General features: G+C 52.8%; 1 protein-coding gene across 1 annotated transcript; it reads right to left on the reverse strand.

The window, feature by feature from the left end:
* Positions 1-853: 853 nt before the first annotated feature.
* Positions 854-2,841, reverse strand: LOC103643148 (uncharacterized). The gene has a single exon (XM_008666301.4). It carries the CDS (start codon positions 2,395-2,397, stop codon positions 1,198-1,200), a length of 1,200 nt encoding a protein of 399 aa, XP_008664523.1. The 5' UTR covers positions 2,398-2,841; the 3' UTR covers positions 854-1,197.
* Positions 2,842-26,244: the final 23,403 nt, after the last annotated feature.

The raw sequence follows: 26,244 nt of genomic DNA on the forward strand, positions 1-26,244 counted from the left end.
GCGTGCGTGCGTGCGCGCGCTCGCTTTGCCTCAGCGGAACGGAAGGCTGCTCTTTTCGCTGTGGCCCAAGCAGGGTGCGGAAACAAAGCGGCAGGCAAGAAAACACAAGTGCATGCATGACTGCGCGAAAAAGAAGACGGTGGTAAAAATCACGGGCACAAAATCGTGCCGCGTGGTTAGGTTAGAAACAAGGTGGATGAACTCTAAACAGAACAGTCCGTACATATACGTACGGGGTACATGCAGCCGGTATGCTAGAGGGGGTGTTTGGTTACACCCGCTAAAATTTATCCCCTGTCCCATCAAATGTTTGAACCTCTGTTCCGGTATTAAATGTAGTCGGATTATAAAACTAATTTGTCAGTCAAAGATTAAAAGACGAGACGAATTTAGTCCAGTTGGTTGGGTCTATATTTCATACTCCTATTTAAAAGTCAAACGTTTGATGTGACTCGGGCTAAACTTTAGCAAGAGCAACCAAACACCCCTAGATCTCGCTCAAAACTATACTGGTACGGCAGCCGATACCTGTAAAAGGCTGGAATCTGACCGTTTGCTGCTGGAAATGGCTCGGCAGATGAGATCTAGATTGCCGGGAGACATCGGATCCGCCTTGGCACCCCAAAGAATGGACAAAAGGTACAGTTTCCTTATAAAAAAATAAAAAAAATCAAACCACTACTATGCGAGTACGTACGGTCCCGGCACACGGGTTTCTTCCTCGTCCAACAGGGGGGAAAAAAGAACATCAGTAGTCACATTGCTGTATTTTTACACCCTTCTTTAGTACTACCTCCCTCCCATATTAAAATTCATTTTAGTTAATTACTGGATTGGATATATGTATTTTAAATGTCTGTATAAGTTCATCTTTATCCATTTAAATTAAAAGATAAAACCAAACCAATACTAGATGATCGGGCAGAGCTTGCAACCTCAATCAATGCAGCTAGCCGTTACTAGTACTACTACTCACTTCCAAGCATTTAATTACATCTCCGCATCGTGGGGTTAACTTTTCGTACAGTTTTTTTACTAGTACTACCTGATTAAAGTGCAAGTATTCTTTTCTTGTGTAGTGAAAAAGTCAAGAAAAAAGAGCCACTTTTCTCTAAGACAATGAGAACGGCAGCCACCGGTGGCGAGTGCCTCCGCCGACGGCTGATGTGACCATGCCACGGCAGGCGCCGGGGAGGGTCAGGGGCGCGCCACCGCCTGCGCGAGCCGCTCGACCTTGACGGCGATCTCCGGCGGCACCCGCACCGCAGGGCGCGGCCGCTGCTTGCACCGGCGGAGGTCCAGCCCGAGCGCGTCCGACACGTCCTCCGAGCTCCACCCGGCCCGCCGGAGCGCGTCGGAGCACCGGTCGGCATTGAGCAGCAGCGCGTCGAGCGCCGCGTCCGAGTCCACCGCGGGGGCCGCCGCCTCCTCGCCGTCCAACACCCCGGACCCGGAGGCCGCCACCTCGACCATCTCCGTCACCTCCGTGTCCCTCCACCCGCCCTGCCGCAGCACGTGGCCCAGCCGGTCGAGGTAGCTGTCGACCCAGTGCGGGTTCCTGGCCCGCCTGGCAGCCGGCGGCGGCGACGCGCATCCGGAGGACAGGGACGACGCGGTGGACGTCTCCGAGGAGGACGAGTCGCGGCGGCGGCGGTCGGACGCCGCGTCACTCCAGAACTCGATCCAGCGGGGCGCCTTGCCGCTGCCGCAGGCCGCGTCGAGGCTGCGGCGCGTGCACGGCGTGGCGCCTGCTTCGCCGTCGCGCGACCGCGGGTCCAGCGGCTGGAAGCAGGAGTCCCGGGCGAAGAAGTGCAGGACGTCGAGGCCGCAGCAGAGGACGCGGTCGTCGGTGACGAAGAACACCGGGTTGCCGGCCAGGCAGGGGCGGCAGGGCAGGAAGCAGCGGTCGAAGAGCGGCACGAGCAGCGGCGCGCGGCGGATGGCGGAGCGCGCGAGCCGCAGCGCGCGGTCGGGGTCGGCGGGGCGCGCGCCCCAGCAGCGCGGCCACAGCGCGCCCCGCGCGATCTGCAGCGACGCCGCCGCGATGGGCAGGTCGAAGGCGGACCGGAGCCCCGCGCGCGACCGCCAGTCCGGGAACCCGGGCCCCGACGGCAGGCCCGCGGCGAGCACGGCGCGGAGGTCGGGCGGGAACGCGAACCCCATCTCGGCCTCGGCGCGCGCCAGCTCCAGCTCCGTCAGGCCCGGGAGCACGGCCACCCCGGAGGCCCGGAGGTGGCCCAGCACCGCGGCCGCGAGCGGGGCGAAGGAGTGCAGCCCGTGCCGCGGGGAGGCCGACGCCGAGGAGGGGCCCGCCGCGGCGCGCGTGGACAGGCGCCGCAGCCCCGCCGCATGTGCCGCCGGAGTCAGGCCGGCCATCCGGCGGTCCACGTCCACCATTGCAGCCGCCGACAAGCCTCCTGCGTTTGGATGGATGGAGGAGGGTGCGCTGAGCTGAGCAGAGGTCTGCTTTGGTAACGGCCGGAAGAGAGGGGGAAGGAGCTGTAGCTAGAAGCCGGTTGGGAAACGGGAGGCGGGATTTTATAGTGGTACTAGTGAGGCGGCCATTGCCCGTCGGTCGGCGTTCGGGATGGGGCGGGCCCCGCGGCAGAGATCTCTGGCTGGGTCACCCTAGTAGGGCTGGGCTGTACCGCTGGGGAAAGTGGGGAGCAACGGCAGCGCGAGGGTGGTGTGCTGGTGCTGGTGTGTGGCGTGTGGCGTCCAGTCATCGTCGCTCTCGCTCTTGAGTTGGCGGCCTTGGCGTCTCTAGCTTCATTCTCTCCGCCCTCGCTCGCAAATCGTAACGAAAGATGTGAGCGAAATTTGTCTGCGAACGGGTCACTTTCTACCAGTATTTGCTCTCATCCTGCATCCCTGTTCGGCTGTTCGTTCTACCGCCCCTAAAATCGATCGAATATATGTACGAATGTTATTTACACCGGGTTTTCTTTTTTTCAAAAAACGGAATCAGATATGAATAATGTCAAACTAATACACATACGTTTACAAACACAAATAAATGTGCATTGAATACAAGTTTAGCCGGATCTGGACAATACTGATCACAAAAAAAATCTTCGAATCAAGTAAAAGGCAACATTCATACACTACGAACGTTTCATGCTTATTTGAGTAACAGCAAGCAGGTTATCCAATGTCATGCTGAGGCGAGTAATAACCACAAGTTTCAAATTGGTAAAGTATACCGCTAGGATAAGAAGAAGAAGAAGAAAGAGTTGAGAAACTCGCAACAAATGTTTCAATCGACCGTCTACTTAATTTCGAATGGATTTTCAAATAGAAAACGGAACTGTCAACCTAGACATAAACCAGATGCATCATCGATCATCATTGTTATTCTAATTTTGTTTTCTTCCATATTGAGTTGGCTGCGAGACGGTCTTGTCCAGCACAACGGCACAGCACGTTTAAAGCCAGCGCACAATGTACGAGTACGACCATGTGTGCAGCGCCCCATCCCAATTAATTTTTAAGGGAGGACGTCTAATATAATGGCGGCGGAAGAGATGAGGTCTGGTACGGTACTGATTTTATTTAGAGCTTTAAAACTTGGCCGACGTTGGTTGAACATAGGATGGGAGTGGGCTACAACAACAACGTTTTGCCAAAGAAACGCACGCATGAATCCTAAGGTGGTGCAAAAGCTTAAGCTTAGCATGGGTTCTAGCTATCTCGCTTCTTCATGAGTTGACGGCTGTACGTTCTATTGTTTACAACTACAGAACTGACGCTCCTCTGAGTCTCTTTGTATTTATGGCTGTGTTTTACCGGCTCCTCTCGTTCATAACGGCACAGTTTGTTGCTGTAGTTAGCAGCAGCTGCACTAATCCGCACGGAATAATTTAAACTTTATGACGTGATGAAAGGCGTTTGCATTGGTTTCACCCAGCTAAGATGTACTTATTAGTTCGTATCATATCGAAATGTTTGAATGATATTTAATGTGACATAAAATCATAGAATAAGTGTTAGTTCGAAATATGTTACATTATATTATAATCGCAAACAAAAATGTCTTTTTTTTAGTGAAGGCACAATCACCCCTTCCGTAAGTGCCCATGCTGACACTCTTTTCAAAGATGGCATGATGGGGTTGTATGTCAATGGTCTTGGGAGTTTGGGTTCCCGTACAGTAGAAATTCATGGCGAACACCAGTAGGAAGGACCTACCTCTCTCTACATGGCGGCGCCGGCCTGGACAAGACGGACACCTTCCCGGACTGTATCACCCGATGGATCCAATTGACTACGCGATATATAAATGGGTGGGTGCAGTGGATGGGCGGCGACTGACGGGGCACGGTGCACTGCTGCCTCGAGAAAATCTGCAGCAGCAGCAGGGCTGACAGCATCTATTATAGTTATATAAACAACTCTTTAAATATGAATCTAATTTTTTTTGGAAAACTCTTCTCCAACACTTATATAGAGTATGTTCTTAAATTTACAAACTAACTATAAAAACAATTTCATCTCTACGTTTACCAACCTCGTTTTGGATTTTCTAAATCAATGTTGGTTCTAAATCCATCACGAAAACCATATTTCGACCATTGTTTTGCGTCGTCCCATCGTTCCGTTGACCACAAATCTATCTCTAATGTCATGTATTGTTTTTATGTCGTCGTCGCGGCGACCTTCTGGTCTTCCATCGACAACTTCGACATTCTAAGACATTATGAAAGATTGTTGACTTGCTAGCTCAATTAAAAATAGAAAACACGCCCACTTTTTTTTGTTGACATGAATAATTTTAAAAATTAGTAAGTAATAAATAAATAATTGTTGGAACACACATTTTTCTACATTTTAAAGTGATTTAGTAACTTCTTAAATTTATAATTTATGGTACTAAATTTACATGATTATTTGAGATGGTCTGATCACTCGTAAATTTTTGCCATGTTTTCTGCTTGTGTCATTGTCATTGTCATTGCCCCGTTGCTTGCGGCCGCACCTGACCTGGCTGCATAGAACCAATGAATTGGACAGCTAGCGTTTGCTCGGACCTCGTTTTTCAAATGGAGACTCTTGCTTCTTCGTTTTTTTTTGTGTGTTGCTTGATGAGCGGGCCTCTCCGCCAATGGATTTGTGTCACGTGCTGCTGCTGCTGCAACTGTCAGTCTCTCCGCCAATACAGACAGAAATTGTGAGCTCTCAGGTTTGTACCAGTGATTTCTCGTACGTACTATACGTGGCAGCAACCTTGTATATATATATATATGTACCATATTTTTGCATTTTATATTTTTTGGTTTTATTTTCATAAATACGTTATTTCCAGTTTCGTTTCAAAAATAGACCCTTAGTTTGGCGCCATCACAATTAGCGTCGAGATACAACGTGTCGGCGTCAATTACCATGGTGTGCATATGTAAGAATCAGGGCCGTGCAGGGAAAAAGCGAGGCCCTGTACAAAATTATTGAATAGAGGCCCTTTTTTACAAAATCACTAAAACTAACAGTATAATAATATAAATATTATTGTCGGCGTTTCGAGACCGGAGGGTCCCTGGGCCGACGAGTGAATGTCGCCGCGTGCCCCAGCCCAGATGGGTCGAGCGCGAGGGCGAGCGCGAAGGGGGGAGAGCGAGGCGGCCGGAGACCGGCGTGAGAGAGGTGGGAATCCCGCGGCCTTCGTGTTCGTCCCGCGCCCAGGTCGGGTGCGCTTGCAGTAGGGGGTTACAAGCATCCACGCGGGAGAGGGAGCGAGCGGCTTCAGGCGAGCGCCTGTCTCGTCCTCGTCCCCGCGCGGCCAACCCTCTCTAAGAGGGCCCTGGTCCTTCCTTTTATAGGCGTAAGGAGAGGATCCAGGTGTACAATGGGGGGTGTAGCAGAGTGCTACGTGTCTAGCGGAGGAGAGCTAGCGCCCTAAGTACATGCCGTTGTGACAGCCGGAGAGATTTTGGCACCCAGCTGGTGTGATGTCGTGGCCGTCGGAGGAGCGATGGAGCCTGGCGGAGGGACAGCTGTCGGAGCGGTCGAATCCTTGCTGACGTCCTCTTGCTTCCGTAAGGGGGCTGAGAGCCGCCGCCGTCACAGAGTATGCGGGGCGCCATCATTACCTATCTGGCGGAGCGAGCCAGATGGGACACCGGTCTTGTTCCCTGCGGCCCGAGTCAGCTCGGGGTAGGGTGATGATGGCGCCTCCTGTTGACGTGGCTGGTCTGCGCCCTAGGTTGGGCGATGTGGAAGCTCCTCCGAAGCCGAGGTCGAGTCTGTATTCTGTGGCCGAGGTCGAGTCCGAGCCCCTGGGTCGGGCGAGGCGGAGTTCGTCGTCTTTTAGGGCTGAGCCCAAGTCCGAGCCCTGGGTCGGGTGGAGCGGAGTTCGTCGTCTTCTGGGGCTGAGCCCGTGTCCGAGCCCTGGGTCGGGCGGAGCGGAGTTCGCCGTCTTCCGGGGCTGAGCCCGAGTCCGAGCCCTGGGTCGGGCGGAGCGGAGTTCGCCGTCTTCCGGGGCTGAGCCCGAGTCCGAGCCCTGGGTCGGGCGGAGCGGAGTTTCCTATGGTGCCTTCGGCAGGGCCTGACTGCATGTCAGTCTCACTCTGTCAAGTGGCACCGCAGTCGGAGTGGCGCAGGCGGCGCTGTCCTTCTGTCAGGCCGGTCAGTGGAGCGGCGAAGTGACGGCGGTCACTTCGGCTCTGCCGGCCGGGGGGGGCGCGTCAGGATAAAGGTGTCAGGCCACCTTTGCATTAAATGCTCCTGCGATTTGGTCGGTCGGTGCGGCGATTTAGTCAGGGTTGCTTCTTGGCGAAGGCAGGGCCTCGGGCGAGCCGGGAATATGTTCGCCGCTGGAGGGGGGCCTCGGGCGAGACGGAAATCCTCCGGGGTCGGCTGCCCTTGTCCGAGGCTAGGCTCGGGCGAGGCGTGATCGAGTCCCTCGAACGGACTGATCCCTGACTTAATCGCGCCCATCAGGCCTTTGCAGCTTCATGCTGATGGGGGTTACCAGCTGAGAATTACGAGCCTTGAGGGTACCCCTAATTATGGTCCCCGACAATTATAATACAACATAGAAATGGATTTTATGAAAAGCATACCTATTAAACTCTTGGTTACATAAATTTTACTTGAACAACTTCATTCTCCTTGTGTTCCTTAAAATAAATTCCTCAACAATATTGTCGGTGTTTCGACCCCGGGGGGTCCCTGGACCGACGAGTAAATTGTTGTTGTGTGTCCCAGCCCAGATGGGTCGGCGCGAGACGGGACACAAAGGGGGGAGAACAGTAAAGGGGAAACCGCGACCTTCGTGTTGTCCTGCGCCCAGGGCGGATGGATGCGCTTGCAGTAGGGGGTTACAAGCGTTCGCGTGGGAGAGAGAGAGAGAGAGAGCGAGAGCCTTATGCGTCGGCCCATTCTCCCGCGCGGCCAACCCTCTCGTACAAGAGCCCTGGACCTTCCTTTTATAGGCGTAAGGAGAGGGTCCAGGTGTACAATGGGGGGGTGTAGCAGTGTGCTAACATGTCTAGCAGAGAGGAGCTAGAGCCCTAAGTACATGTCGTCGTGGCAGTCGGAGAGGTTTTGGCACCCTGTTCATGTGATGGCGTGGCCGTCGGAGGAGTGCTTGGGCCCCGTGGAAGGACAGCTGTCGGGGCTGTCGAATCCTTGCTGACGTCACCTTGCTTCCGTAAGGGGCTGAGAGCCGTCGTCGTCATGGAGCACGCGGGGCGCCATCATTGTTTGTTTACCGGGGCGAGCCAGATGGAACGCCGGTCTTGTTCCCCGTAGCCTGAGCTAGGTAGGGGTAGGGTAATGATGCCCCCCCCTGTGACGCGGTCGGTCCGAGCCCTAGGTCGGGCGAGGCGAAGGCTCCTCCGAGGTCGAGGTCGAGTCCGTCTTCCGAGGTCGAGGCTGAGTCCGACCCCTGGGTTGGGCGAGACGGAGACCGTCTTCCGAGGCCGAGGCTGTGTCCGAGCCCTGGGGTCGGGCGAGGCGGAGACCGTCTTCCGAGGCCGAGGCTGTGTCCGAGCCCTGGGGTCGGGCGAGGCGGAGTCCGTCGTCTTCTGAGTCGTGGCTGAGTCCGAGCCCTGGGGTCGGGCGAGGCGAAGTCCATCTTCCGAGGCCGAGACGGGGGCCGAGCCCTGGGGTCGGGCAAGGCGGAGCTTCCTATGGCGCCCGAGGCTGGACTTAGCTGATGTCAGCCTCACTCTGTCGAGTGGCACAGCAGTCGGAGCGACGCAGGCGACGCTGTTTTCTTGTCAGGTCGGTCAGTGGAGCGGCGAAGTGACTGCGGTCACTTCGGCTCTGTCGACTGAAGAGCGCGCGTCAGGATAAGGTGTCAGGCGATCCTTGCATTAAATGCCCCTACGATACAGTCGGTTGGCGAGGCAATCTGGCCAAGGTTGCTTCTCTGCGAAGACTGGGCCTCGGGCAAGCCGAAGGTGTGTCCGTTGCTTGAGGGGGCCCTCGGGCGAGACGTGAATCCTCCGTGGTCGGCTGCCTTTGCCCGAGGCTGGGCTCGGGCGAGGCGAGATCGTGTCCCTTAAGTGGACTGAGCCTTGACCTTAATCGCGCCCATCAGGCCTTTGCAGCTTTGTGCTGATGGGGGTTACCAGCTGAGATTAGGAGTCTTGGGGGTACCCCTAATTATGGTCCCCGACAGTAGCCTCCGAGCCTCGAAGGGAGTGTTGATACTCGCTTGGAGGCTTTTGTCGCACTTTTTTGCAAGGGGACCGGCCTTTCTCGGTTGCGTTTCGTTCCAGTGGGTGCGCGCGAGCGCACCCGCCGGGTGTAGCCCCCGAGGCCTCGGAGGAGTGGTTTGACTCCTTCGAGGTCTTAGCACGTTTCGTGATGCTTCGGCTGGTCTGGTTGTTCCCTCATGCGAACTGGCCGTAGCTCGGGTGCATAGTCGAGTCCCAAGTTCTCGGGCTGGTATGTTGACGCTGTCAACGGTTTGGCCAGGGCCGGGTTTGCGAGAGCAGCCCCCGAGCCTCCGCTCAGAGCGAGAGGACGGTCAAGGACAGACTCGGCTTTTTTCATACGCCCCTGCGTTGCTGAAAGTCGCCTAGAGGGGGGGTGAATAGGGTGAAACTGAAATTCTCAAAAAATAATCACAACTACAAGCCGGGTTAACGATAGAAATATAATCGAGTCCGCGAAAGAGGGTGCAAAACAAATCATGAGCGAATAAGGAGTGAGACACGAGGATTTGTTTTACCGAGGTTCGGTTTTCGCAAACCTACTCCCCGTTGAGGTGGTCACAAAGACCGGGTCTCTTTCAACCCTTTCCCTCTCTCAAACGGTCCCTCGGACCGAGTGAGCTTTCTCTTCTCAAATGCTTGGAACACAAAGTTCCCACAAGGACCACCACAAGATTGGTGTCTCTTGCCTCAATTACAAATGAGTTTGATCGCAATGAAGAATCAAAGAAAGAAGAAAGCAATCCAAGCGCAAGAGCTCGAAAGAACACAAGCAAATCTCTCTCACTAGTCACTAGGGCGTTGTGTGGAATTTGGAGAGGATTTGATCACTTGGGTGTGTCTAGAATTGAATGCTAGAGCTCTTGTAAGTAGTTGAAGTGGGAAAACTTGGATAACTTGAATGTGGGGTGGTTGGGGGTATTTATAGCCCCAACCACCAAACTAGCCGTTTGGTGGGGCTGTCTGTCGCATGGGGCACCAGACAGTCCGGTGCACACCGGACATGTCCGGTGCGCCAGCCACGTCACCAAAGCCGTTGGGTTCCGACCGTTGGAGCTCTGTCTTCTGGGCCCGCCTGGATGTCCGGTGGCGCACCGGACATGTACTGTAGAGTGTCCGGTGCGCCAGCATGGGCGTGCCTGACTTCTGCGCGCGCTGGCGTGCATTCAATGCGCTGCAGGTAGCCGTTGGCGCCGAAGTATCCGTTGCTTCGATGTCACACCGGACAGTCCGGTGTACACCGAACAGTCCGGTGTACACCGGACATGTCCGGTGAATTATAGCGGACTAGCCGTTGCGAATTCCCGAAGCTGGCGAGTTCCAGAGTCGCTCTTCCTTGGAGCACCGGACACTGTCTGGTGTACACCAGACAAACCGGTGAATTATAGCAGAGCGCCTCTGTATTTTCCCGAATGTGACGAGTTTGACCTGGAGTCCTCTGGTGCACCGGACACTGTCCGGTGGTGCACCGGACAGTCCGGTGCGCCAGACCAGAGGTGCCTTCGGTTGTCCCTTTGCTCTTTTGTTGAACCCAATACTTGATCTTTTTATTGGCTAAGTGTGAACCTTTGGCACCTGTATAACTTATACACTAGAGCAAACTAGTTAGTCCAATTATTTGTGTTGGGCAATTCAACCACCAAAATCATTTAGGAAATAGGTGTAAGCCTAATTCCCTTTCAATCTCCCCCTTTTTGGTGATTGATGCCAACATAAGCCAAAGCAAATATAGAAGTGCATAATTGAACTAGTTTGCATAATGTAAGTGCAAAGGTTGCTTAGAATTGAGCCAATATAAATACTCATAAGATATGCATGGATTGTTTCTTCATTTTTAACATTTTGGACCACGCTTGCACCACATGTTTTGTTTTTGCAAATTCTTTTGTAAATTCTTTTCAAAGTCCTTATGCAAATAGTCAAAGGTAAATGAATAAGATTTTGCAAAGCATTTTCAAGATTTGAATTTTTCTCCCCCTATTTCAAATGCTTTTCCTTTGACTTAAACCAAAACTCCCCCTAAATAAGATTCTCCTCTTAGTGTTCAAGAGGGTTTTGATATATCAATTTTGAAAAGCTACTTTTCCCCCTCTTTTGAACACACTAAGATACCAATTTGAAATTTATCAATTTGAGAATCATACCAATTTGAAAAACTCATTTAAAATTAGGTGGTGGTGCGGTCCTTTTGCTTTGGGCTATTATTCTCTCCCCCTTTGGCATGAATCGTCAAAAACGGAGTCATTAGAGCCCTAAGAATTACTCTCTCCCCCTTTGGTCATAAATAAATGAGTGAAGATTATACCAAAGACGAAGTCCTTTGCTTTGGACTCTCCCCCAAAAGATGGAGAGATGCGCGGAACGACGGCGAATGATGAGTTACGGAGTGGAAGCCTTTGTCTTCGCCGAAGACTCCAATTCCCTTTCAATATACCTATGACTTGGTTTGAAATTCACTTGAAAACACATTAGTCATGGCACATGAAAGAGACATGATCGAAGGTATATAGAAGAGCTATGTGTGCAAATCAACAAAAGAAGTTCCTAGAATCAAGAATATTTAGCTCATGCCCAAGTTTGTTAAAAGTTTGTTCATCAAGAGGCTTGGTAAAGATATCGGCTAATTGATCTTTAGTATTAATGTATGAAATCTCGATATCTCCCTTTTGTTGGTGATCCCTTAAAAAGTGATACCGAATGGCTATGTGCTTAGTGCGGCTATGCTCAACGGGATTATCCGCCATGCGGATTGCACTCTCATTATCACATAGAAGAGGAACTTTGGTTAATTTGTAACCATAGTCCCTAAGGGTTTGCCTCATCCAAAGTAGTTGCGCGCAACAATGTCCTGCGGCAATGTACTCGGCTTCGGCGGTAGAAAGAGAAACGGAATTTTGCTTCTTTGAAGCACAAGACACCAAGGATCTTCCCAAGAACTGGCAAGTCCCCGATGTGCTCTTTCTATTGATTTTACACCCCGCCTAATCGGCATCGGAATAACCAATCAAATCAAAAGTGGATCCCCTAGGATACCAAAGCCCAAACTTAGGAGTATAAACTAAATATCTCAAGATTCGTTTTACGGCCGTAAGGTGAGCTTCCTTAGGGTCGGCTTGGAATCTTGCACACATGCATACGGAAAGCATAATATCCGGTCGAGATGCACATAAATATAGCAAAGAACCTATCATCGACCGGTATACCTTTTGATCGACGGATTTACCTCGCTCGTCGAGGTCGAGATGTCCATTGGTTCCCATGGGTGTCTTGATGGGTTTGGCATCCTTCATTCCAAACTTGCTTAGAATATCTTGAGTATACTTCGTTTGGCTTAGGAAGGTGCCCTCTTGGAGTTGCTTCACTTGAAATCCTAAGAAATACTTCAACTCCCCCATCATAGACATCTCGAATTTTTGTGTCATGATCCTACTAAATTCTTCACATGTAGACTCATTAGTAGACCCAAATATAATATCATCAACATAAATTTGGCATACAAACAAGTCATTTTCAAGTGTTTTAGTAAATAAAGTAGGATCGGCTTTTCCGACTTTGAATCCATTAGTGATAAGGAAATCTCTAAGGCATTCATACCATGCTCTTGGGGCTTGCTTGAGCCCATAAAGCGCCTTAGAGAGTTTATAAACATGGTTAGGGTACTCACTATCTTCAAAGCCGGGAGGTTGCTAAACATAGACCTCTTCCTTGATTGGTCCATTGAGGAAGGCACTTTTCACGTCCATTTGATAAAGCTTGAAGCCATGGTAAGTAGCATAGGCTAATAATATGCGAATTGACTCAAGCCTAGCTACCGGTGCATAGGTTTCACCGAAATCCAAACCTTCGACTTGGGAGTATCCTTTGGCCACAAGTCGAGCTTTGTTCCTTGTCACCACACCATGCTCATCCTGTTTGTTGCGGAAGACCCATTTGGTTCCTACAACATTTTTGATTAGGACGTGGAACTAAATGTCATACCTTATTCCTAGTGAAGTTGTTGAGGTCCTCTTGCATTGCCACCACCCAATCCGAATCTTGAAGTGCTTCCTCTATCCTGTGTGGCTCAATAGAGGAAACAAACGAGTAATGTTCACAAAAATGTGCAACACGAGATCTAGTGGTTACCCCCTTATGAATGTCGCCGAGGATGGTGTCGACGGGGTGATCTTGTTGGATTGCTTGGTGGACTCTTGGGTGTGGCGGCCTTTGCTCTTCATCCTCCTTGTCTTGATCATTTGCATCTCCCCCTTGATCATTGTCGTCATCTTGAGGTGGCTCATTTGATTGATCTTCTCCTTCATCAACTTGAGCCTCATCCTCATTTTGACTTGGTGGGAATGCTTGTGTGGAGGAGGATGGTTGATCTTGTGCATTTGGAGGCTCTTCGGATTCTTTAGGACACACATCCCCTATGGACATGTTCCTTAGCGCGATGCACGGAGCCTCTTCAATACCTATCTCATCAAGATCAACTTGCTCTACTTGAGAGCCGTTAGTCTCATCAAACACAACGTCACAAGAAATTTCAACTTGCCCAGAGGACTTGTTAAAGACTCTATATGCCCTTGTGTTTGAATCATATCCTAGTAAAAAGCCTTCTACAGTCTTAGGAGCAAATTTAGATTTTCTTCCTCTTTTAACAAGAATAAAGCATTTGCTACCAAAGACTCTAAAATATGAAATGTTGGGCTTTTTACCGGTTAGGAGTTCATAAGATGTCTTCTTGAGGATTCGGTGTAGATATAACCGGTTGATGGCGTAGCAGGCGGTGTTGACCGCCTCGGCCCAAAACCGATCCGATGTCTTGTACTCATCAAGCATGGTTCTAGCCATGTCCAATAGAGTTCGATTCTTCCTCTCTACTACACCATTTTGTTGTGGCGTGTAGGGAGAAGAGAACTCATGCTTGATGCCCTCCTCCTCAAGGAAGCCTTCAATTTGTGAATTCTTGAACTCTGTCCCGTTATCGCTTCTAATTTTCTTGATCCTCAAGACGAACTCATTTTGAGCCCGTCTCAAGAATCCCTTTAAGGTCTCTTGGGTGTGAGATTTTTCCTGCAAAAAGAACACCCAAGTGAAGCGAGAATAATCATCCACAATTACTAGACAGTACTTACTCCCACCGATGCTTATGTAAGCAATCGGGCCAAATAGGTCCATGTGTAGGAGCTCCAGTGGCCTGTCGGTCGTCATGATGTTCTTGTGTGGATGATGGGCATCAACTTGCTTCCCTGCTTGGCATGCACTACAAATCATGTCTTTCTCAAAATGAACATTTGTTAATCCTAAAATGTGCTCTCCCTTTAGAAGCTTGTGAAGATTCTTCATCCCAACATGGGCTAGTCGGCGGTGCCAGAGCCAACCCATGTTAGTCTGAGCAATTAAGCAAGTGTTGAGTTCAGCTTTATTAAAATTCACTAAGTATAGCTGACCCTCTAATACTCCCTTAAATGCTATTGAATCATCACTTCTTCTAAAGACAATGACACCTACATCAGTAAAAAGACAGTTGTAGCCCATTTGACATAATTGAGAAACGGAAAGCAAATTGTAATCTAAAGAATCAACAAGAAAAACATTGGAAATGGAATGGTCAGGAGATATAGCTATTTTACCAAGACCTTTGACCAAACCTTGATTTCCATCCCCGAATGTAATAGCTCGTTGGGGATCTTGGTTTTTCTCATAGGAGGAGAACTTCTTCTTCTCCACTGTCATGTGGTTTGTGCACCCGCTATCGATAATCCAACTTGAGCCCCCGGATGCATAAACCTACAAAACAAGTTTAGTTCTTGACTTTAGGTATCCAAATAGTTTTGGGTCCTTTGGCATTAGATACAAGAACTTTGGGTACCCAAACACAAGTCTTTGACCCCTTGTGCTTGCCCCCAACATATTTGGCAACTACTTTGCCGGATTTGTTAGTTAAAACATAAGATGCATCAAAAGTTTTAAATGAGATGTCATGGTCATTTGATGCACTAGGAGTTTTCTTCTTAGGCAACTTAACATGGGATTGTTGCCTAGAACTAGATGTCTCACCCTTATACATGAAAGGATGGTTAGGGCTAGAGTGAGACTTCCTAAAATGAATTCTCCTAATTTTGTCCTCGGGATAGCCGACAGGGTATAAAATGTATCCCTCGTTATCCTGAGGCATGGAAGTCTTGCCCTTAACAAAGTTGGACAATTTCTTAGGAGGGGCACTAAGTTTGACATTGCCTCCCTGTTGGAAGCCAATGCCATCCTTAATGCCAGGGCGTCTCCCACTATAGAGCATACTTCTAGCAAATTTGAATTTTTCGTTTTCTAAGTTATGCTCGGCAATTTTAGCATCTAATTTTGCTATATGATCATTTTGTTGTTTAATTAAAGCCATGTGATCATGTATAGCATCAATGTTAACATCTCTACATCTAGTACAAATGGTAGTATGCTCAACGGTAGATGTAGAGGGTTTGCAAGAATTAAGTTCAACAATCTTAGAACGCAATATATCATTTTTGTCTCTAAGATCAGAAATATTAGCATTGCAAACATCAAAATCTTTAGCCCTAGCAATTAATTTCTCATTTTCAATCCTAAGGCTAGCAAGAGAAATGTTTAGTTCTTCAATCCTAGCAAGCAAATCATCATTATCATCTCTAGGATTGGCAATTGAGACATTACAAGCAATAGAATCAACCTTAGCTAACAAATTAGAATTCTCATTTCTAAGGTTGTCAATAGTTTCTTGGCAAGATCTTAGCTCACTAGAAAGTTTTTCACATTTTTCTACTTCTAGAGCGTAAGCATTTTTTACCTTAACATGCTTCTTATTTTCTTTAATAAGGAAGTCCTCTTGGGTGCCCAAGAGATCATCCTTTTCATGAATGGCACTAATCAATTCATTAAGTTTCTCTTTTTGTTGCATGTTGAGGTTGGCAAAAAGAGTGCGTAAGTTATCTTCCTCATCACTAGCATTTTCATCACTAGAAGACTCATATCTAGTGGAGGATTTAGATTTAACCTTCTTCTTTTTGTCGTCCTTTGCCATGAGGCACTTGTGGCCGATGTTGGGGAAGAGAAGGCCCTTAGTGACGGCGATGTTGGCGGCGTCCTCGTCGGAGGAGGAGTCGCTAGAGCTTTCGTCGGAGTCCCACTCACGACAAACATGGGCATCACCGCCCTTCTTCTTGTAGTACCTCTTCTTCTCCTTTCTTCTCCCTTTCTTGTCGTCACCCCTGTCACTATCACTAGAAATAGGACATTTAGCTATAAAGTGACCGGGCTTACCACATTTGTAGCAAACCTTCTTGGAGCGGGGCTTGTAATCTTTCCCCCTCCTTTGCTTGAGGATTTGGCGAAAGCTTTTGATGACAAGCGCCATTTCCTCGTTGTCGAGCTTGGAGGCATCGATTGGTTGTCTACTTGGTGTAGACTCCTCCTTTTTCTCCTCTGTCGCCTTGAATGCAACCGGTTGAGCTTCGGACGTGGAGGGACCGTCAAGCTCGTTGATCTTCCGTGAGCCCTTGATCATAAATTCAAAGCTCACAAAATTCCCGATTACTTCCTCGGGAGTCATTAGTGTATATCTTGGGTTGCCACGAATTAATTGAACTTGAGTAGGGTTAAGGAAAATAAGAGATCTTAGAATAACCTTAACCACCTCGTGGTCATCCCACTTTTTGCTCCCGAGGTTGCGCACTTGGTTCACCAAGGTTTTGAGCCGGTTGTACATGTCTTGTGGCTCCTCCCCTTGGCGAAGACGGAAGCGACCGAGCTCCCCCTCGATCGTTTCCCGCTTGGTGATCTTGGTGAGTTCATCACCCTCGTGTGCCGTCTTGAGCACGTCCCAAACTTCCTTGGCGCTTTTTAGTCCTTGCACCTTGTTGTACTCCTCCCTACTTAGAGAGGCGAGGAGTATTGTTGTGGCTTAGGAGTTGAAGTGCTCGATTTGGGCCACCTCGTCCTCATCGTAATCCTCATCCCCTACGGATGGTACCTGTGCTCCAAACTCAACAACATTCCATATACTTTTGTGGAGTGAGGTTAGATGAAATTTCATTAAATCACTCCACCTAGCATAATCTTCACCGTCAAAGGTTGGCGGTTTGCCTAATGGAACGGAAAGTAATGGAGTATGTCTAGAGATACGAGGATAATGTAAGGGGATCTTACTAAACTTCTTGCGCTCATGGCGCTTAGAAGTTATGGAGGGTGCGTCGGAGCCGGAGGTAGATGGCGATGAGGTGTCGGTCTCGTAGTAGACCACCTTCCTCATCTTCTTTATCTTGTCGCCACTCCGATGCGACTTATGAGAAGAAGTCTTCTTTTCCTTCTTCTTCTCCTTCCTCTTCTCCTTGTTGCGGGACTCTTCCGATGAAGCCTTCCCGTGGCTTGTAGCGGGCTTGTCGCCGGTCTCCATCTCCTTCTTGGCGAGTTCTCCCGACATCACTTTGAGCGGTTAGGCTCTAATGAAGCACCGGGCTCTGATACCAATTGAAAGTCACCTAGAGGGGGGGGGGGGGTGAATAGGGCGAAACTGAAATTCTCAAAAAATAATCACAACTACAAGCCGGGTTAACGTTAAAATATAATCGAGTTCGCGAAAGAGGGTGCAAAACAAATCGTGAGCGAATAAGGAGTGAGACACGAGGATTTGTTTTACCGAGGTTCAGTTTTCGCAAACCTACTCCCCGTTGAGGTGGTCACAAAGACCGGGTCTCTTTCAACCCTTTCCCTCTCTCAAACGGTCCCTCGGACCGAGTGGGCTTTCTCTTCTCAAATGCTTGGAACACAAAGTTCCCACAAGGACCACCACAAGATTGGTGTCTCTTGCCTCAATTACAAATGAGTTTGATCGCAATGAATAATCAAAGAAAGAAGAAAGCAATCCAAGCGCAAGAGCTCGAAAGAACACAAGCAAATCTCTCTCACTAGTCACTAGGGCGTTGTGTGGAATTTGGAGAGGATTTGATCACTTGGGTGTGTCTAGAATTGAATGCTAGAGCTCTTGTAAGTAGTTGAAGTGGGAAAACTTGGATACCTTGAATGTGGGGTGGTTGGGGGTATTTATAGCCCCAACCACCAAACTAGCCGTTTGGTGGGGCTGTCTGTCGCATGGTGCACCAGACAGTCTGGTGCACACCGGACATGTCCGGTGCTCCAGCCACATCACCAAAGCCGTTGGGTTCCGACCGTTGGAGCTCTGTCTTCTGGGCCTGCCTGGATGTCCGGTGGTGCACCGGACATGTACTGTAGAGTGTCTGGTGCGCCAGCATGGGCGTGCCTGACTTCTGCACGCGCTGGCGCGCATTCAATGCGCTGCAGGTAGCCGTTGGCGCCGAAGTATTCGTTGCTTCGATGTCACACCGGACAGTCCGGTGTACACCGGACATGTCCGGTGAATTATAGCGGACTAGCCGTTGCGAATTCCCAAAGCTGGCGAGTTCCAGAGCCGCTCTTCCTTGGAGCACCGGACACTGTCCGGTGTACACCAGACAGTCCGGTGAATTATAGCGGAGCGCCTCTGTATTTTCCCGAAGGTGACGAGTTTGACTTGGAGTCCTCTGGTGCACCGGACACTGTCCGGTGGCACACCGGACAGTCCAGTGCGCCAGACCAGAGGTGCCTTCGGTTGTCCCTTTGCTCTTTTGTTGAACCCAATACTTGATCTTTTTATTGGCTAAGTGTGAACCTTTGGCACCTGTATAACTTATACACTAGAGCAAACTAGTTAGTCCAATTATTTGTGTTGGGCAATTCAACCACCAAAATCATTTAGGAAATAGGTGTAAGCCTAATTCCCTTTCAGTCGCCTTTCCGCAAGGAGGAGGGGGGAAAGCGCCATGTTGCCCTCGGAGGGCGCCGAACATGGTGTCTCCAGTGAGTTGCTAACGGGTGATCCGAGTGGACGCCCGTGCCCCATTCGTTAGGGGTTGGCTAGTGGCCAGGAGGCGCGCTCCAAAAGTACCTGCGGGTGATTCGCCGGACCAGGTCCCCTTTTAACGAGGTCCGAGGGCTCGATGCCTCCCTCTGGTGGGATTCCGTTACAAAATCGTTCCTGTCGGTCTCGGAAATGTCCTAGGGTACCTCGGGAGCGTAGCCCGAGCCTTGGTTATGTATCGAACGTACCCAGGGTCATCCCTCGCTCTGCGTGCTCTGAGGCGGCTGTCGAACCCTTCGGGGGCCAGCCTACGAACCCCTGATCAGTAGTGGGCGCGGAGCCCGAGTGGCCTGAGGCGGCCGTTGATCCCTTCCGAGGGGTCAGCCTTCGAACCTCTGACCAGTAGTGGGCGCGGAGCCCGAGTGCTCTGAGGCGGCTGTTAAACCCTTCCGAGGGGCCAGCCTTCGAACCTCTGATCAGTAGGGGGGCTCGGGGCCCGCTTCCTTCACGGAGAAGGATCCCTTTCGGAGTGTCCCCTTTCCCGGTCCCTGCGGCAAGAGAGAGAGAGGAAGAGGAAAAGGATACAAAATTGAACGACATCGCACACCTTTTTTTGACGCGGTCATTATGGCGGAGGTGAAGCGTCGCCTGCTTCGCCTGCCAAAGGTGCCGCCTGTCCCGCCGCAGAGTTAATGCGACGGGACGAGTGGTTCGCGGGGCAGCCGTTGTGCGTGCGCGAGCCGTTCGAGGAACGGAACACGGGCGCGTCGTCTTCACGTCGTGGGAGAGGGTTCTCTCGCTGTCCCAAGAGGGGGCGTGAGCTTGCTGACGACTTGACTGCTGCTTCCGCCCGCCTGCCACCGCCATTACTGCCGGCCCATTTCTGGCCGTATCGACCGTCGCGCCTTCTCCCGCGGCTGACTGACCCGTGACCGATGTGCTCGGTTGGCACTGTCGGGTCATGCGCAGGGTCGCCTCGAGTCGCGGCACCGGTTCCGCAGTCGAGAAGGCGCAGTACTGGCGCGAGTGGCGGTGCAGTTTCTTGCACGTAGTAACCGGCGCGCCGGTTACATGACGTGTGGGCCTGGGCCTCCATGCTGGACGCGTCGAAGTCGAAAGGGTGCGCCCCCTTGGTGCGGTTGCATGCCACCTGCATGGCGGTCCGCCCTTTCACCCGCTGGTCCGGGCGATAGTGGAGGAAAGCTTGTAACCGCTGGGCCGTTGTGCGCTCCGCGCGCGGCGGTTTGGCTTCTTCTGTCCTGGGCCAGCTTGCATAACGCGTGGGACCCAGCCCCCGTGTCGTAGGGGGAGGACCTTGGAGCGTGTTGGAGAAGACTCAGTCCGCGCCGGCTGAGGACGCAAGTGGGGAGAGTCGCCTTTAAAAGGAGGGTGACCTCCTTGGATGGCAACCATGTCTTCGCACTCCATGTATCGCGTCCTTCCACCTTCCGAGCCCCCGGATGGGGAGCGCTCGCGTCGCTTTCGTCTTGCTGTCGTTGGAGGAACGCAGCTTCGCGGAAGTTGGTACCTTTCAGCCATCGCTCGGCTTCAAGGATTTTCATCAGGCAGCCCGACTGCATCCCCTCGCCGGTGGTCACCCAAGACGGTGACCACCAGTTTGATGGTGGGGAGAAGCAAGTCGGCCTGCGACCTCTGCCCCGCCCTCAGCTTCAAGGATCTTCATCATCCTGGCTGGGGCGGAGGGCGAGGCGAGCCGGAGCTCTACCTCCCGCGCGGGTCGGCGGACCACCTCTTCTTCCAGCTTCTGGGGGTGGAAACCATCCCCCAGCTCTGCGGAGGAGGCGCCCTCCAGCCATGCCAGGGAAGGCGAACTGTTGCTGCCCAGCTAGGATGCAACATTCCGTCCTCTGTCCTCGCTTTCATGGCGAGGACGAGAGTGAGGACCTGCCGGTGCGCTTTGGGGCGGCCGGCACTCGCTGGTGCGGTGTTGGTGGGCAGGTGGACAATGCCGTCGGTGCTGAGGTGGTGGTGGCTGGAGAAAGCTTCTCCGCCGTTGAGACCGTCAGTGCCACCTGTGGACCGACCTCCGGCTCTTTGGCTTTAATGTCTGGTTCTCGTCCCTTGAGTGGGGACGCGAACGAGAGCCTTCCGGTGGCAGTGTCCGTCCTGGGACCATCGCTGCTGCCGCAGAGGTCGCTGGCGGGTCGCCTGGAGTTCGTCGTCCCGCAGGCTCTCCGATGTGGAGGTTGTTCATACCCGCGGGAGTGGAACCGGAGTTCCGTTTGTAATGGCATCTTGAGTGCCAGTGTATGTTCATTGTGGCTGTCGGGGCCTGAACATGTATGTATTTTTTGGCATGAAGCCGTGTTTTTTCCTCATTTCGAGCACTAGGACTCGCTTGTCGGCTAACTGAACCTCTTAACCAAATGTGAGTTGCTCTGTGCGGAAGGTGATGAGTGAGGTATCCGTATCCCAGAGGCGTAGGAATCCCTCGGCTCAGTCGGCCTTACCGCCCGAGGCTTCACTTGCTTAGTCTAAGAAACCCTCGGCCGCTCTGCGGTGAGCCGGGGCCGAGGGCAGCGATGTCAGCGTGGATAGAGGCGGAGTTGGCTCGAAAAAGGAAGCTTCGTCGGCCGGAGCCTGACCGGGCCGTCCACTGGTGGGACCAGCGCCGGGGTCGGGTTGCCGAGGCCATGAGCCGGGCTGGTGTCCTCGAGGGACAGCTGGCTGAGGCTTCGAGGCGGCTGGCCGAGCCGTCTGCTCGGGCCGGGTTCCTGGAGGAGACCCTGGCGGCGATGGCCCAGGCGTGGTGCTGACGTCGTCCTTCGGAGCGGAGATCCTTCGCCCGTGTTGCCGTCCGAGGCCCGGTCGGACATCGCCGAAGGTGGAGTTGATGCCGAGGGTGCTGCTGCTCGCCCTCCATCAACGTCTGAGCCTGCAGGACCGGTTCGCCTGTAGTATGCATATGTTTTTTGCGGCCGCTGAGGCCCAAACATACTGTCGTCGCGTTGTAAAGCTGCGTTTCTTTTCCTCTTGTTTCGAGTATCAGGGCTTGCTTGTCGGTAGCAGAATCGTTTATCCGAGCTAGAGTTACTTCTCACGAAAGGTGATGAGTGAGGTATCCGTATCCCGGAGGCGTAGGAATCCCTCGGCTCGGTCGGCCTTGCCGCTTTACGTGTACTCTTGCTCGTCCGCGGGATTCTATTATCGACGTAGCCGAGAAAACCCGAAAAACCGTTTCGGCAGAAAGTCCTTTGAGCGTTAAGGCTTGTTCGGTCAGCAGGATCGCTCATCCGAACGCGAGTTACTTCTCGCGGAAGGCGATGAGTGAGGTATCCGTATCCCGGAGGCGTAGGAGTCCCTCGGCTCGGTCGGCCTTGCCTGCTTATGTGTACTCCGTCGTTTTCATGATCTCACTACCGAAGTAGTCGAAAAGCACGAAAGATATTCTGGCAGAAAGACTTTTTCCGAGGAAAATTTTGACGCGGAGGGGGTTCCCCCCTTCTAGCCCCCGAGGGAGGGTCGGGCTTTACCGAGGCAAGGCTGACCCTTCCTTGATGGTTAGACTTCATATGTAAACGAGGTATATGAACGACTTGAAAACATCTTAAGGGTAGAAGCGACGTAGCTGTCGGATGTTCGAAGCATTGCTGTAGACCTCGCCTTGACTGTTGGCCAGCTTGTACGTCCCGGGCTTCAAAGCCTTGGCGATGACGAACGGCCCTTCCCAGGGAGGCGTGAGCTTGTGCCGCCCTTGGGCGTCTTGTCGTAGTCGAAGCACCAAGTCGCCCACCTGGAGGTCTCAGGACCGAACCCCTCGGGCGTGGTAGCGTCGCAGGGACTGCTGATACCGCGCCGAGTGTAGTAAGGCCACGTCCTGAGCCTCTTCCAGCTGGTCCAGTGAGTCTTCTCGGTTGGTTCGATTGCTTTGGTCGTCGTACGCCCTCGTCCTCGGGAAACCGTATTCTAAGTCTGTGGGCAAGATGGCCTCGGCCCCATAGACTAGAAAGAACGGTGTGAAGCCCGTGGCTCGGCTCGGCGTTGTCCTCAGACTCCAGACCACCGAGGGGAGTTCCTTCATCCATCGCCTACCAAACTTGTGGAGGTCGTTGTAGATCCTCGGCTTGAGTCCTTGCAGAATCATGCCGTTGGCACGTTCTACCTGCCCATTCGTCATGGGGTGAGCCACGGTGGCCCAGTCCACCCGGATGTGGTGATCCTCGCAGAAGTCCAGGAACTTTCTGCCGGTGAACTGGGTGCCGTTGTCGGTGATGATGGAGTTCGGGACCCCAAAGCGATGGATGATGTTGGTGAAGAACGCCACCGCCTGTTCGGACCTGATGCTGTTTAGGGGTCGGACCTCGATCCACTTGGAGAATTTGTCGATGGTGGCCAGCAGGTGTGTGTAGCCCCCGGGTGCCTTCTGCAAGGGACCGACGAGGTCCAGATAGGTGATGGGTATTGTTTGCAGAGCCTGAGTGGGTAGGTGGGTCTGCTTCACGTAGAATTGACACCCTTGGCAGGTGTGGACAATTCTAGTGGCGTCGGCCACCGCGGTCGGCCAGTAGAAACCTTGTCGGAAAGCGTTTCCAACAAGGGCTCGAGGCGCTGCGTGATGACCGCAAGCCCCCGAGTGTATTTCTTGTAAGAGCTCTTGGCCTTCGACGATGGATATGCATCGCTGGAGGATGCCGGAGGGGCTACGTTGGTAGAGCTCCTTCCCGTCACCCAGCAAGACGAATGACTTGGCGCGCCGCGCCAGTCGCCGAGCCTCGGCTCTGTCGAGGGGTAGCTCTCCTCGGTGGAGATATTGCAGGTATGGGGTCTGCCAGTTTCGATTAGGCGTGACCCCATTCCGCTCCTCCTCGATGCGCAGAGCCTCACCCTCGGTAGCCGAGGGTGCCTCGGGCGGGGCCAAGGGTGCCTCGGGCCGGGCCAAGGCCTTCTAGGGCTCGGGCGTGTCGTTTGTCTTGACTGAGGGTTGATGTAGATCCTGGGAGAAGACGTTCGGGGGAACCGTTGTTTGTGCCAAAGCTATCTTCGCCAGCTCGTCCACAGTCTCGTTGTACCGCCGGGCGACGTGGTTGACCTCGAGCCCGTAGAACTTGTCCTCCAGGCGGCGAACCTCGTCGCAGTAGGCTTCCATCTTCGGGTCGCGGCAGTGGGAGTTCTTCATGACTTGGTCGATGACAAGCTGCGAGTCACCGCGAGCGTCGAGGCGTGGGACCCCTAGCTCGATGGCGATGCGCAACCCGTTGACCAGAGCCTCGTACTCAGCCACGTTGTTGGACGTCGAGAAATGGAGGCGCAGCACGTAGCGGAGGTGCTTCCCGAGGGGCGAGATGAAGAGCAGGCCCGCGCCTGCCCCTGTTTTCATCAGCGACCCTTCGAGAAAAATGGTCCCGAGTTCCGGTTAGATCGGAGCTGCCGGGAGCTGGGTGTCGACCCATTCAGCCACAAAGTCCGCCAAGACTTGGGACTTGATGGCCTTCCGAGGGGCGAACGAGATTGTCTCGCCCATGATTTCCACCGCCCACTTTGCAATCCTACCCGAGGCCTCTTGGCACTGGATGATCTCCCCCAGGGAGAAGGATGTCACCACAGTCACCGGATGAGACTCGAAGTAGTGTCGCAACTTCCGCCGCGTCAGAATCACCGCATACAGCAGCTTCTGAATTTGTGGGTAGCGGATCTTGGTCTCGGACAGTACCTCACTGATGAAGTAGACCGGCCTCTGGACGGGCAATGCATGCTCTTCTTCTCGTCTCTCAACCACGATCGCGACGCTGACCACCTGAGTGGTAGCGGCGACGTAGATCAAGAGGGCTTCTCCGGCAGCGGGGGGCACCAAGATGGGCGCGCTGGTAAGGAGCGCCTTCAGGTTCCCGAGGGCTTCCTCGGCCTCGGGGGTCCAAGTGAAGCACTCGGTCTTTCTTAAGAGGCGATATAGAGGTAGGCCTCTTTCGCCGAGGCGCGAGATGAAGCGGCTCAGAGCCGCAAGGCATCCCATGAACCTCTATACGCCTTTCAAGTCCTTGATGGGCCCCATGTTGGTGATGGCCGCGATTTTCTTTGGGTTGGCCTCGATGCCCCGCTCGGAGACGATGAACCCCAAGAGCATGCCTCGGGGGACTCCGAAGACGCACTTCTCGGGATTGAGTTTTACGCCTTTCGCCTTGAGACACCGGAATGTCGTTTCAAGGTCGGAGAGGTGGTCGGAGGCTTTCCCCGTCTTGACTATGATGTCATCGACGTAAGTCTCGACCGTTCGACCAATGTGCTCTCCGAACACGTGGTTCATGCACCTTTGGTACGTCGCACCCGCATTCCTCAAACCAAATGGCATAGTAACGTAGCAGTACATGCCAAAAGGTGTGATGAAAGAAGTCGCGAGTTGGTCGGACTCTTTCATCCTGATTTGGTGATACCCTGAGTAGGCGTCGAGGAATGACAGGGTTTCGCACCCAGCAGTGGAATCCACGATTTGATCGATGCGAGGCAGAGGGTAGGGAACCTTCGGACATGCTTTGTTTAGACCAGTGTAGTCTACACACATCCGCCATTTCCCTCCTTTCTTTTTCACAAGCACAGGGTTGGCAAGCCATTCGGGATGGAATACCTCTTTGATGAACCCTGCGACCATCAGCTTGTGGATCTCCTCGCCTATGGCTCTGCGCTTTTCTTCGTCGAATCGGCGCAGAGGCTGCTTCACGGGTCGGGCTCCAGCTCGAATATCCAGCGAGTGCTCGGCGACATCCCTCAGTATGCCAGGCATGTCCGAGGGACTCCACGCAAAGACTTCGGCGTTCGCGCGGAGAAAGTCGACGAGCACTGCTTCCTATTTGGGGTCGAGCTCGGAGCCGATCCGTATCTGCTTGGAGGCGTCGTTGCTGGGGTTGAGAGGGACGGATTTGACCGTCTCAGCTGGCTCGAAGTTGCCGGCGTGGCGCTTCGCATCTGGCGCCTCCTTGGAGAGGCTCTCCAGGTCAGCGATGAGGGCCTCGGATTCGGCGAGGGCCTCAGCGTACTCCACGCACTCCACGTCGCATTCGTACGCGTGTCGGTACGTGGGGCCGACGGTGATGACCCTGTTGGGGCCCGACATTTTGAGCTTGAGGTAGGTGTAGTTGGGGACGACCATGAACTTGGCATAGCATGTCCTCCCCAGTACTGCTTGGTAGGTTCCTCGGAACCCGACCACCTCGAACGTGAGGGTTTCCCTTCGGAAGTTGGAGGGAGTCCCGAAGCAGACGGGCAGATCGAGTTGTCCGAGGGGTTGGACGCGTTTCCCGAGGATAATCCCGTGAAAAGGCACCGCGCCTGTCCGGATCAAGGACAGATCGATCTGCAGGAGCCCGAGGGTCTTGGCGTAGATGATGTTGAGGCTGCTGCCTCCGTCCATGAGGACCTTGGTGAGCCTGACGTTGCCGATGATGGGGTCGACAACGAGCGGATATTTCCCCGGGCTTGGCACACGGTCGGGGTGGTCACCCTGGTCGAAGGTGATGGGCTTGTCGGACCAGTCTAGGTAGACTGGCGCCGCCATCTTTACCGAGTAGACCTCCCGACGCTCTTGCTTGCGGTGCCGAGCCGAGGCGTTCACCACTGGCCCACCGTAGATCATGAAGCAGTCGTGGACCTCGGGGAACTCCTCTGCCTTGTGATCCTCCTTCTTGTCGTTGTTGTGGGCCTTGCCACCTTCCGCCGGTGGCCCGACCTTGTGAAAGTGGTGCCGAAGCATGACGCACTCCTCAAGGG

This window comes from Zea mays, chromosome 1 (genome assembly GCF_902167145.1).
Source record: "Zea mays cultivar B73 chromosome 1, Zm-B73-REFERENCE-NAM-5.0, whole genome shotgun sequence".
Taxonomy (NCBI): domain Eukaryota; kingdom Viridiplantae; phylum Streptophyta; class Magnoliopsida; order Poales; family Poaceae; genus Zea; species Zea mays.

What these genes read in the sequence shown, in the direction of transcription:
- LOC103643148 (XM_008666301.4), bottom strand. Translation starts at nt 2,397, where the DNA reads ATGGTGGACGTGGACCGCCGGATGGCCGGCCTGACTCCGGCGGCACAT.